The following is a 12393-nucleotide window of genomic DNA, read 5'->3' as shown; positions in this document are numbered from 1 at the left end:
ACCTCTGAAGACCTTTAACTAATAATGTAACAGTGTTTGTGTGTTGTGTGATTCCACTTTCCAAATAGTGGTGTAGGTCTGCTGGCTTATGGACGCCCTCTCTCTCTCGAGATAAATACTTGTGGGGAGCTCTGCAACTTTGCTAGTTCATGAAAGATGTGCCTGGGGGTAGGTTGATGAGCTCAGCACTCTGCACAAATGTTGTGAATCCATATCAAAATGCATCCTGTATGAACATTTTAGCTTTGTGAGTTCTTGAAACGCTACCCTGAAGAGCAACAAGTGGATGTACTGCATTTCAATCAGGCCAGAGAACTGCAGAAAAAAGTTGTTGTCATTGGTGGCAAGTTATTTTTTTTTTTATCTATGAGGATTTAAATACAGTATAAACATACAAGCTTACACAGACTGTCAGTCTCACACAACAGACACACAACCTGTGTCTACCTATTTAAATGCAGACAGAATCAATACAGATGGTTCAGCCTCTCTGTGCTCTATGTGCTGGTTTAAACGTCTTCACATATCTTCTGTATACCTGTGTGTGTTTGTGCGTGTGTGTTTCTTTAGCCCTGGAGCAGTCAGCTTTAATGCCTCACATTTATTCCTCCCTCTGTCAGTCACTGTCACCAAGCTACAGTCTCTCTTATCACTGCAAAATGTGACCTTTTTTTTTCCGTCGGATTCACTTTCAAAGTCGAGTCATTACTCTTAAACCCTTGTTGCCTCCACATCGTTGAAGATAAAGTTAACACACTCAGCGAGTTTGCTTTTCCACTGTGACTATAAATCTAGTTTATCGCTCTGTGAACGGGGGAGAGAAGCAAGTGGAGGGATAGCAGAGGGGGCTGTGGGTGGAAGGAGAGCAGTAACGTCTCACCCACAGAGTTGCCGCTAGACCGCCCCTGGGGATCAAACTTGCTCAGGCGACAGGTGAATCAATCCGGCGGCAGTCAGCTCAACAGTGCACACATCCAGCGGGGTACGTGAGTGGAAATGGAAAACACCGCTGTTACGCAGTATGGGCTCTGCGTGCCTCTGCCTGAGAAAGGCCAGCACCCCACAGAGACTAACACACATTATGCATCACAGGAAAAAAAAAAAATAAAATCAAGCACTGCTTCTCTGAGGTCCCTCAGCACCGATAAAGACCTTATTAGGGTTAGACCAGTGTGTCAATCTGATTTGTATTAGACAAGAAGGTTGTCTACTGCCAAGGTGATGGAGGCTTTATTAGTTTTAAAACTCTTTACAGCCTCCATTAAATTTCTTTTTTACATTTTACAATATCTTTTTGCAAAATCAAAGATCTAATTTATTCCTGACATTTTTTAATATTTACTATAAGCAAGTAGAGTTTAATGTCACGGTGCTGCCACCCTAATAAAACACATCCATTAGTCTGGGTTTTAGTTTTTTATTGTCTTATGATGAAGCAAATGCCGTCTGTGATTCTTTTTAACTTTGATAAGTAAATTCTTCACAGCGAAATGGCTCCATTCTTTGGCAGGAAAATTGTCTAATAGAAAGATGTTGGCACAGGATGTGAGATGTAATCTGAACCTGCTCTCTGTAGTAGATCAGCTGCTATCTTCACTGCAGAAATACAGTAATGTCAGGCAAGAGTGGCTGAACTACTGGTAATTGTAGGACATAAAATCAACTGTTAGAGATACAGGTGCAAACTGTTTGCGCTCTGCTAGAAAATGTGACATTTCAGCCACCGGAGCAGGGTCGCTCCAGGAATGTCAATGCTGGTCTCCTGGGTTGATGCACCATTTTGGTCCACTCTGAAATGTCTCAACAACTATTGGTTGGATTGATCTGAAACTTTGAGCAGAGAAGACATTTGTGATACACAAAGGATGAGTGCTAGTGACTGGTGATCCTCTAAGTTTGCCCTTAGTGCCACCATGAGGTTGATAGTATTGGCTTATATTGTAAAACCTAGTGTTGCTGTAGAGTCTTTAGGAAGATGCAGGACACGAGTAATCGTGATAAATTCATTCCTTAATTACTACTTTCCACGCATGTCCTAACACGATAAAGTAACGTATTAACAGACATGTAGGAGCACGCCGTTCATCTCTTTGGGGTTTATGGCAGCAGATTTGCATTAGACGTGGGCCATAATTGGTCATTTGTGCTTCTAGGAGAATGTGTCCTCCTCCGAGCTGAGTTACAGGTCTGCATACAGGAACCTTTATTAGTCGGTTTTTGCCTTGGTTGCAGTTAGAATTCAATAAAGTGACCTTATATAGATGCACAGGGGGACAGTGGAGATGGCTATTGATTGACAGAAGTGAGGCTTATCAGCTGGATGGTAGACCATTGGGAAAGTGGCAGAGGCAATTAAAGAAAAGGAAAAAAAAGGCAGTTGGGAAAATGGTGTTGGTCTTAGACTTTGGTTCTATTTCTCATGGGGTCAACAGACAGTGAAAACACCAGACGGTGCAGCAGAGGAGAAGAAAAGGAAAGCAAAGTCCATTTATGCTGTCCAGGATTAACAGAACTCGCACAAAGGTGACTTCAGAAAGAGCCACCGCTGGCATTTTGGTTTTGTTTGCTGTCATTTACTCCCTCTCCTTCTGTCTGCCCTCTCTGTCTCTGTACTTCACACACACAAATATTTTTCACAGCTCGTGAGTGACGTTCCCATCACTGGACTCACAGCAATGGCAGTTTGCCTACTGGAATCCCATGATCCTTTGCTGTATATCTCTGGACAGGTTTCCAATCATTTCATAGGTGCCTCTTTGAATACCACTTGTGGAATGGAAATCTGTCAGTCAAGTGTGAGCCCAAGGGAGAGAGGCCTTCCTTCAATTACAGAAATAGAATCAGATATGAGCCACTATAAGGCAGGATCGAGATTAGCAGCCCAATGATTCTTTAAGGAGCGATACGGAGCATGATGGATTGGGGAAGGGGGTGGAAGAATCAAAAAGGAAAAGGTGAAGGAAGACGCAGAGGAGAGGGCAGGAGGTGGATGATAAAGGCGGCAATATGAAAGAAGGAAGAAGAGAAGATGGGGAGTGGGGAGAGGAGGGAGGGAGGGAACAGGCTTGAGAAAAGGTGAGAGGAAATGAAGGGAAAAGCTAGGCAAGAGGAAAATGATGCGGGAGAGAAAAACAAACCAAGACATTAAAGGTTAGAAGAGCAAACAGGATGAAGGAAAATGGCCCAGGAGAGGTGGTGAAGGGAAGACGAGGGCCATTTTACATATAAAGAAACAGAGAGGAAGAAGTGGGTGCAAAAGGAGCTGAAGAGGAGGAAGGGGAGGATATTGACAGACAGCACAGATGTGCTAAAAGGTTTGAATCTAATTTCAGTATTGCTGCCTGGACTCGATTCAGCCTTTGCAAAGAGAGCACTGTGCAAACCCAAATGTACAAATTTGCCTCATTGTAAATGAACCACACTGGTAGTTTTGCACTTTTTATCCTTTTAACTTGAGATTGTGTACATTTTAGATTACTTCCAATCATTTTCACAGTATAATGCGTCATTTTAGACTGATTTTCTGCCTCCCTGGCAAACTTGGTGTTCAGAACATGTCAGTATATTATAAAAACATAGCCTCACAATAATAATCAGTCACAGTGAACATTTTCATGGATGTTATTGTTGGATATTTATGCAGGGGTTTTGTGAGACAAGATTAACTCTGTACGTGTGAACGATAAAACAAAGGAATTTCAATTTTAAACAGACAATATCAATGTCATCCGGTCCTCAGAAATTTTGCCTATTGTTATCTGGGGTCACAACTCTGTTCAGATTCTTGGTGTCACAGTTGCATTCAGGACTGATTATCATAAATCATAAAACTGATTCTTGATTCACAAAATATGAAAGGCAGTACAAGTTTCAGACTTTTTCTCCAGCGCCAAACCGTTCACTCATGTTTTTTAGTCCACTGAAATGCAAACTTAACTGGAAGTTAGGTCGTCAAACAGAAAAAAGCAGAGAGAAGTGTGTGGGAGTACGCAGCATTTTAGTTTGAAAAACTGAACTGCCTCAATTTGGAAAACATGTTACAGTTGTTCTGTCTGTATGAAAAAAAAACATCCAATGCACACTGAGAATGGACTTATCTGTGAAATAGAAGACATCTCATGCCCAGCAGTGAATTGGACTGTTTGTACATTGATAGATCAGGATTTTTTGAGGGAGAAAGAGCAGATGCACATTAATTTTAATTACTTAATTTATATTTTGGGGCAAATTTTGGTCATTTTTAATGCATGAAACAAAGGAAAAGTGTATCCATAAACACTGATATTCCACAGAGTACATTCTAATACTAGTAATAATAGTAATAGTCCCCAAATTCCAGGGTTTTTGCTAGAATTTGCCTTTTTCTTGCACCTGTTTGCAGTAGGAGATTTCCATTATTTCCCAAAATGCCATACTCAGTCCCCAGAGCATGTGCTGCATCCATCTGTTGGTGTAATGTACGGTTAGATGAAAGGAGAGCAGTAGCCTAACATCAGAGTGAGGTTTTCCAGTTGAGAAACAGTGGGGTTACATCCCTTACTCAAATTGCAGCGTCTTGTGGCTGCACTGCACTCAGATCTATCGAAGCTCCCGTCGCTGGAGGAATTGGCATCTCTGCCTCTTCTATGATGGATTACTTCTCTTTTTTGCTGAACACTGGTCGAAAATGTTGAGCTGAGAAAGAATCCCTTTGTTCTTTGGTCCTCAGAGACTGACACCAAGACGTTTTCTGTTGGTGTTTTAGATAACTGAGCAATTTTCTGCAATCAAACACATTTGTAGCTGGGCTGAAAATATCTAGCCATTGTCTGAAGTCTATATTTGGCCAGTAATCAGGGAATTCTAAAAATATGCCACAAAATAATAAAGATGTCAGTGTCCAGGGTTCAGGATGACAGTGTTAATCACCATTTCCACTGATGTTCTTTTAGCGTGGCCTTCCTTTAAGCTCACAAAAAAAAAAAAAAAAAAAAAAGATGTGTCCACTTATCACTTATTCATTTGTTTCTCTGCTCTCAGTTTTGCTGGCAGTTATATAAACTGTTACCGTAATTACACATCTTCTTGCTTCCGGGGCAACAAAGCAGTACTCAGCACAAACAAGCATCATCTGTTACTGTAACATGTCTACAGATGAGTTGGAGCACTTGACATGCAGCGTGGTGTAGGGGGTTACATTCACAATACAGAGGAAGTTCACACCTACATCTGTCATGAATCAAATATTTTACTTTCTGCTGTTTGGCATGCAGAGAAAAGGCTTTTCAAAGACAGGCTCTGTCTGATTGTTCCTCTAATAAAAGGCACAAAAAGCATCTTGTTTGCACTGTTTATACAGATATGCCAATGTGTTAGTAGATAATGTCTGGTGTGAGTGGGCTGAATTCTGAATCAAGTGAGGGCAGGGCTCTGTACCTGTCTTGAATGAACAAGCCAACAAGACACACACTGAAAAATTCACAAGTCAATCTGAAATTCATTCAGGTTATGAAATAGTGATGCCACTGCCAATAACATATGGTGAGGCAAATTCAAATCAGCTGCACTGGCAAATGACCTCATTGAATTTGGTGGCATGCATCAAGCTGAACAGCTTGATAAGCAGGCTGTTTCTGTTTTACACTGGGTCCAGTTTGATAATCAATAACACCTGTCAAACCAGCCTGTGAGACTGCATTAGCTTAGTTGCATCATTCCTGGACACCTCTGGAAAAATGATCCGGTGCCTTTCGTGTTTGGATCCCAAAATCTTGAGGGATTGTAAATTATTAAGGAGGGGAGGTAGGGTAAGAAAAAAGGGAACCTTATGTAGTTTTTTTCTTTTGCTGAAGGGAAGGTGGGGATGATCTTTAGTTTTTTCTTGCTTCAGATTTATAATTTAATCTTTTTCTTGCAAAATTTATTGGAATAAGAAGACAAAATAGCTATGTACAGAAGCCATGGACCATAAACATGTATTTAGCCATATGCAGAAGAGAACTTCATAACTAAAATGAGTATACTGGAGTCATAATATCAGTTTTTAGAAACAGTAGACTTGGAACTTTATAATTATAGTTAGAGATTGAACATGATGCTTTCAACGAAAAGTCAAATATAGGGTTCAGCCCCCTCCACACCCTAATAATTTTTATACACTCCCTCAGGAAAATATAAAAAAAGGAAAGTAATGAATAAATCAGAACCCCAGTTCTCCATTTCTCAATCAGATCAAGAAGTTCTCGCTGCCAGGATACATCAGATGGTGACTCTGGCAACCACATTGGGGGGTGGCGGGGCGCCCCAAGAATCACAGTGACGACGATACACCCTTTCCAAACACTGCTATAGTCAGAGCCAGTAGCAACAGCTGGAGAAATCAGTTTCTGTTTTCTTCTTGTTCTTTTTTTTAAATTTTTTTTTATAACCAGTCACGCAACATCAAGTACACTGCCTCTCTCAAACTGTGAAAACGCTCTCTGCTCATCTAAAACTTTAAAGATGTTAAGATAATGCGAAGTTTGATAGACACTCACCCACAGCCTTCAGGGAGGCGTACTTGTTGAGATCCTTGTTTTGCTGCTGCTGCTGTTGCTGCTGCTGCTGCTGCTGGTGCTGCTGCTGCTGTTCATAGACGTGAGCCAGCTGGCTGAGGGCAGGGTAAGGGTGCTGCTGGCCGATGTTTGAGCCCGGTCCCACATTGTTGTTGATCTGAGCACTCTCTGTGGACAAAGACACATGGACAGGACAAGGTTATAACCAGGTTTAGGATGGTCAAGAGGGAGCGTGAACAGGAATATCTCTCATTCACATTTTAAAGCATCCGCTCACATAACCACCATTTTTATACTGCGTAATGGGCCGCTATAGAAATTCTGTCCACCTTTGCCATCATTCTGCAGCTGCAGCCTATTGTATGCCATCCTGCCTAATACACATTTGGGCAGAATCCAGAGTGTATATATGTACACGGATTAGCTGCATCTGCTGAATATTACATGAGGTTTTATCAGTAATTTCACCATGCGTGCCAGTATATTTGTGTCATTACAAGAGCTGAAATACTAATACTAATAGTATTTTCTATGTACATTTGACTAAATATGGACGTTGAACTGCATCAATAAAAGAGCATTTGTCCTCTCTATCTGAGGTGCTTCATTCTCATGTCAGGCACTGTGTGTGAATTGACTGTCTCAGAACTGTGTCTGTAGCGAGGACTCGGTCTAGACTAGGGTCAAAGAATTTCCAGCAAGTTTTAAAAGTATTTCAAGAATATATCAATCTTTCAGCTTCAGTGATATACACCATTTGAAGCATTATTAGTTTTTGCAAACCATTTTAGCTGTTTGCCCATTTCTCTGAGCTAACTACTCATATTTTACCTTTAGCTAAGTATTTCTTTGGTTTGTCCTTGGGCTCAATCTGCGTTCTTCTCTGTAATGTGTTCTTCTGGACTTGTGAAACATCATCAGTCAAAGCCCAAATACTGTTCCAATTCAAGGTCCACAACAGCTACCTGCTCGTTTTTACTCTGAATTATTTCAGATGGTAGAAATACTGATGGGAATCAGCGATATAGTTTATGGAGATCCTGTGTCATAAGTTTCAGCTTTTTCAAACCATGACAACAGATCTTTTTACTATTACTGTCTATTAGTATGTGAAATTGCCTGTTATGGCTTTCAGTGGAGTAAACCAGTCTTTCTATGTTGTTACAGTAGGAAGTAACAGATGTCTCATTAATTACAGTTTCCTGGTTGCAGAATTTGTTGACCGCAATGTATTCCCCTAATTAAATAAGTGAGATACGATTTTAAAACGTGTTGAAAGTATGAGTCTACTCTCAGAAATCACTGCAGCACAAACAGCTAGAGAAATTCCAGTGGCTTTAAATTGCCCCTAAACTGCAGTAAATCGTTAGTAAAACTTATGTTTTCGGTTCACAACAAAATCCAGTGGGCCTTCTGCTCTGATTGGGATTAGCAGGTAATCAGTCCTCCACACCCCAGCAGATTTTAAATGTAGCCTTCTCAACTATGGCCATAATTGATTAGTCAATGAATCAGCCTTCCTCCACGCTTCAGTTATATAATGGTGCCTAAAGCTGCACCTCCTCTGGAAGACGCAGAAACCAGATGGCAGGATAACACATCCACGAATGTACAGATGGAAATGAAGGGCGGCGCCAGCAAGGCTACAGAGCTGTATGAGAGCGGTGGGGAAACTGCTCCGGCAGAACTGCACAGTCTGACTTTAAAGGGAATTCAGAGGACACACTCTCTCCAGCATTGTTCTCTCGCTGCGCTGAGCCTGACAGATAATTGCAAATTCCTGTTACTGAAGGCAAAGGTATCCTTGCTAAGTGAATACATTCTGTTAAAAGCCCCAGCACTGCCACTTGATAATTTGAAAAAAAAAGCAAGTAAAACCTAAGATACAGAGAGCGAGAGGAAAGAGTGTAACAGGAGAAAGGGAGAGGGATGAGGATGCATAAACAATGAAGAGAGTGAGAAAAGATTAGAAAAATGGCTGGCAGAAAAATAAGAGTGGTGTGTGAAGCACAGACGGAGCTTGACAAAATCATTTACACAGAAAGCAGAAGAAAAGAATAGACAGTAAAAGGCAGACGATCTCAGTACAGTTCCTATGAATGCAAAATCTTCTTCCCCTCCTTCTCCTTCGCCCTCTTACAGGAGCTCACTTACAGATGGCCTTTTGTTTCTCCCCAGCAAACAGGAGAGAAAGTTGTGTGGCCACAACCCGACAATATTGATTTCCTCCTTCATTTTCTCCCTGTTTCGTCTCAGTGTTGAGCCATGAGGTGCACTCAAAGGCCTTAAACCTCCACAGCTCAACTGTCAAGGCAAAGCAGAATGTGTTGTTACTAATTAATCACTTAGCCCTGGCACTGACTCAAACCACACACACACACACACACACACACACACACACACACACACACACACACATTGACTGACACAGGTAGACAGGGAGTGGAGACAATTAAAAAGAACATCAGAGTAGGAGACAGTGTGAGGCCGTGTAGAAGAAAGAATAAGAGACAAGATTCCCTGATGTGATGAAATGTCCCGTGGTGCTTGGTGAAAAGAAACAGACGTGAGATCAGTTCATATAGATGACTGGAAAAAGCATGAGTGAAATATTTTCTGACTGTTTTATTGGATTTGAATGCCACTCGTACAGTGTCTCTGTGATGCACTTCTTGGGTAAACACTTTGGGATGTACTGGAATGGTTTGGCAACACTGGCTCACTGAAGGCTACAGGACTTTAACTAAATTGAAACTGAGGCTGAGTGACGGAGTCGCTGTGGAAGGGAGAAAGGGGAAATGGGGGAAGAAAGACAGCTGTGAATAGAAAGAATAAGGAAGAGCTGGAGCTGAAGGCTTTCATGAATTCAACAGAATTTCTAAAAAAAAAACAACAACATTCACTCTAGTCATGATGAAAGCCAGTCCACTGCTTTGTCTTTCACAGGAGCCCGAAATGGATGGCACGAGGTCACCAAATTTCTCATTTCATAATGGATTTTGGCTGGTTGAGGAGCACAATTGTAAAATTCAATCACCTGTCAAAGCACAGGTGCACCTGAATTAACTGGTTTGCAGTGAGTCCATGAACACTCATGGAAATGTCAGTACAGCTGCAAAACCCACAATTACAAAAAAAGAGGAGACTGCCCCACATCTATACTGTATACTAAATTATGAATGTATTCAAGTGTAATCCTCATGTTGTTTAATAAATACAATTCTGTTGAGAGACAGTTTAGTAATAAGATACCAGGGAGGCTACAGACAATGCATTAAACTGGACACGTCTGCTCTGCCAAGTTGGATGGCTGTTGGGTGTGACAAGCTGGCGAATCAAATTATTGTCTCACTGGGCCACAAATAAACATCTGGCTACAGCTGTGGTGCATTTCAGCTAAAGCAGTAGTGTGACAGTTTGGGAAATACACTTATTCACTCTCTGGCAGACGGTTAGATGAGATGATACAAACCACTTTCATATTCTGTGCTGTAAATATGAAACTGCAGCAGGCCAATGAGAAGGTTAGCTTAGCATACTGGAGACAGGGAAACAGCTAGCCTGGCTCAGTTCAAAGGTAACCAGATCTGCCCACCAGCACCTCTTATTAGTTTAATCCATACCTTTGTACAGATCCAGAATAGCTGCTTCACCCTGTTTTGAGTCTTTGAGAGACATAAGAGTGCTATCAATCTTCTCTTCTTAGTCTCCACCAGAAAGGAAATAATCTCATTTCCCAAAATATCAAATTTTTCCTGTTGCTGCAACTTTTTCATGATGGCTCAAAGTATTGCAGTAACAGACAGTAAAAATGGTTACAAGAGCATAGAAACAAGTGTGCTGGAGTGAGCCGGCAGATTTTGCCTTCAATACCACCTGCTTTCTCCAGCACCTGTTAAAAATGTTGAATTTGCCTCCTTCATTTTCAAAAGTAAACCAAGTTTAAAAGAACCAAATTCAAAAGCAGTTCAACGCCTCATGAAGGCTTTCAGCGAGGACGGTGATTCATACAAGAAATTGCAGCGGTGCCCTCAGAGTTAGGGCTTGTGGTTATAATAAGTATACCAGTAGATTTATTGGACGCTCTGTATCCATTCTGGGAAGAGCATTTTCTGCTGTTTATTACATTATAACACAAAAGTGTAAGTGTTCCAGTCAGTAGAACTTGCAATACTAATTGTCCCTTTAGAGGCTTTTTTGGTCAGTTCAAGTCTAGTGCCTCTAAAAACCATGACAAGAATTAATACTGTGTACTGCGTCTCCCTTTGAATCACACTAACATTCTCCTGTAGTCGCCTCCAGTATTAACTGAGGAAAAAGTCTACAATCTTCTCTGCTTGCTCCTGTTTGCTTACAAAGTACTATAATTATTTAAGCTTCACAGAAATACTTTGTAAGCTCTCCTGACATGTTCAGTAGCTTGACAAGGGTGACAAAGATGACAGGATTTTAAGCCAAAATATGAATAATTGCCCACCTCGCCGCATACAGACTTGAGAGACTGAACAAAGAAAAATCCAATCATTATACTACTTCCATCCTATTGTTCTACTTTACTACTTTATTCTGATCCAGGATCCATCTCTGTCAAAACCCCCTCATCTCTGCATTGTGATCTAAGTAAAAGAGATCACATGCACTCAGAGGCTCAGAGTTAAAACAAACACAGCACCTTGGATGACTTATCACGCCATGAACCCATTCACCTGGATGACTGACAGCTGTCACCAGGATTCCTGTCAGGATGACGGTGGGAGTGGTGGGGGTGGCAGTTGAACTCTGCCGGTTTGGTCACGGTGCCTGAACCAAAACAAACTGATTCTGTAAGGTCACGACAGCTTTTGGGATTTTTTTTTTTTTTTCCCCAGGATTAGGACAGCAGCACAATACAAAGAATGGAGAGTAAATTGGATACAGCTGGGATTCAGTAATGACAATTACAAGCTTATTTTGTTTTTAGGTTTTGGGTTGATCAAAATGGAGAATAAAGAGAAACAAATCCCACAGCAATACCCCTCTACATCCTAATCTACAATTAAGACAACAACTCAGAGCTCATTGAAAAAAATCAATGTACTAAATTGAGATAGAAATCCTAGAAACTGAAGGAATCCGGCACAAACGTGGCTCAGTAGAGCCCAACAGAAACCTCCCCCAGTCTCATAATCTCACTTATTTTGTGCTGACACAGCCAAGCAGTTCTGGAGAGATGACAGCTGTTTGAAGTGCTGGGCGAAAGGTCATGAGGTCAACAAAATCAATGGGTCTCTTCACGTAGGGAGCATGTGCAGAAGATATTGAGTTTATGGAAAAGGCCAGAAGACACGGTGTGTTCAGCTGAAAATTGAAAGCTTGGACTGATGGTGGTGCTAGAGGAAAGACTTTCTGTCAAAATTTCATGTTGCCAAATGTATTTTAAAACCAAGTGGACAGTCTGGCAGATAGTGTGTGTTTATGACAGACAAATGAATAAACAGAGTTGATTACATAATCTGCAGTTTTTAGTAACTATTACCACCACCTCGTGTAGGAGATATTGTCAACCGCTTAAAAACATGTTGAATAATTTTCAGTGACTGATGATGCTTGAGATCTTTAAAAGTGGCAGTCTAGTCTTCTCTGTTAATAAAACTCCTGCACCTGGGAATTTAGTCTTCTAAATCTTGCTGCCTTTCACTTATATGGACTCTAACACTGCCGTGCCATGAATTATTTTAAAGACAGTGATGCCCAGCCTCTTAGCAGTGACAGGATGTGGAAATAAACCTTGTCTGTGGTCCCTGAAGTAGCCATTTTGGATGCTATTGAACATATTTATTGTCGAATGCGGATTTAATCCTGTAAGGGAATGTAATCCTTT

The 12393-nt window shown here is 41.2% G+C and overlaps 1 protein-coding gene across 1 annotated transcript in view; it reads right to left on the bottom strand.

The window, feature by feature from the left end:
• shisa9a (shisa family member 9a) overlaps window positions 1–12393 on the bottom strand; it is a 40415-nt gene that overhangs the window by 2593 nt on the left and 25429 nt on the right. Inside the window, exon 3 of the mRNA XM_041029221.1 lies at window positions 6516–6701. Coding sequence (XP_040885155.1) covers window positions 6516–6701 — 186 coding nt within the window. The remainder of the gene's footprint in view (window positions 1–6515; window positions 6702–12393) is intronic.

The sequence above is a fragment of the Toxotes jaculatrix genome, chromosome 21 (genome assembly GCF_017976425.1).
Source record: "Toxotes jaculatrix isolate fToxJac2 chromosome 21, fToxJac2.pri, whole genome shotgun sequence".
NCBI lineage: Eukaryota > Metazoa > Chordata > Actinopteri > Toxotidae > Toxotes > Toxotes jaculatrix.
The sequence above is the reverse complement of the archived record's forward strand: the minus strand, read 5'-3'. Positions and strand labels throughout refer to the sequence as shown.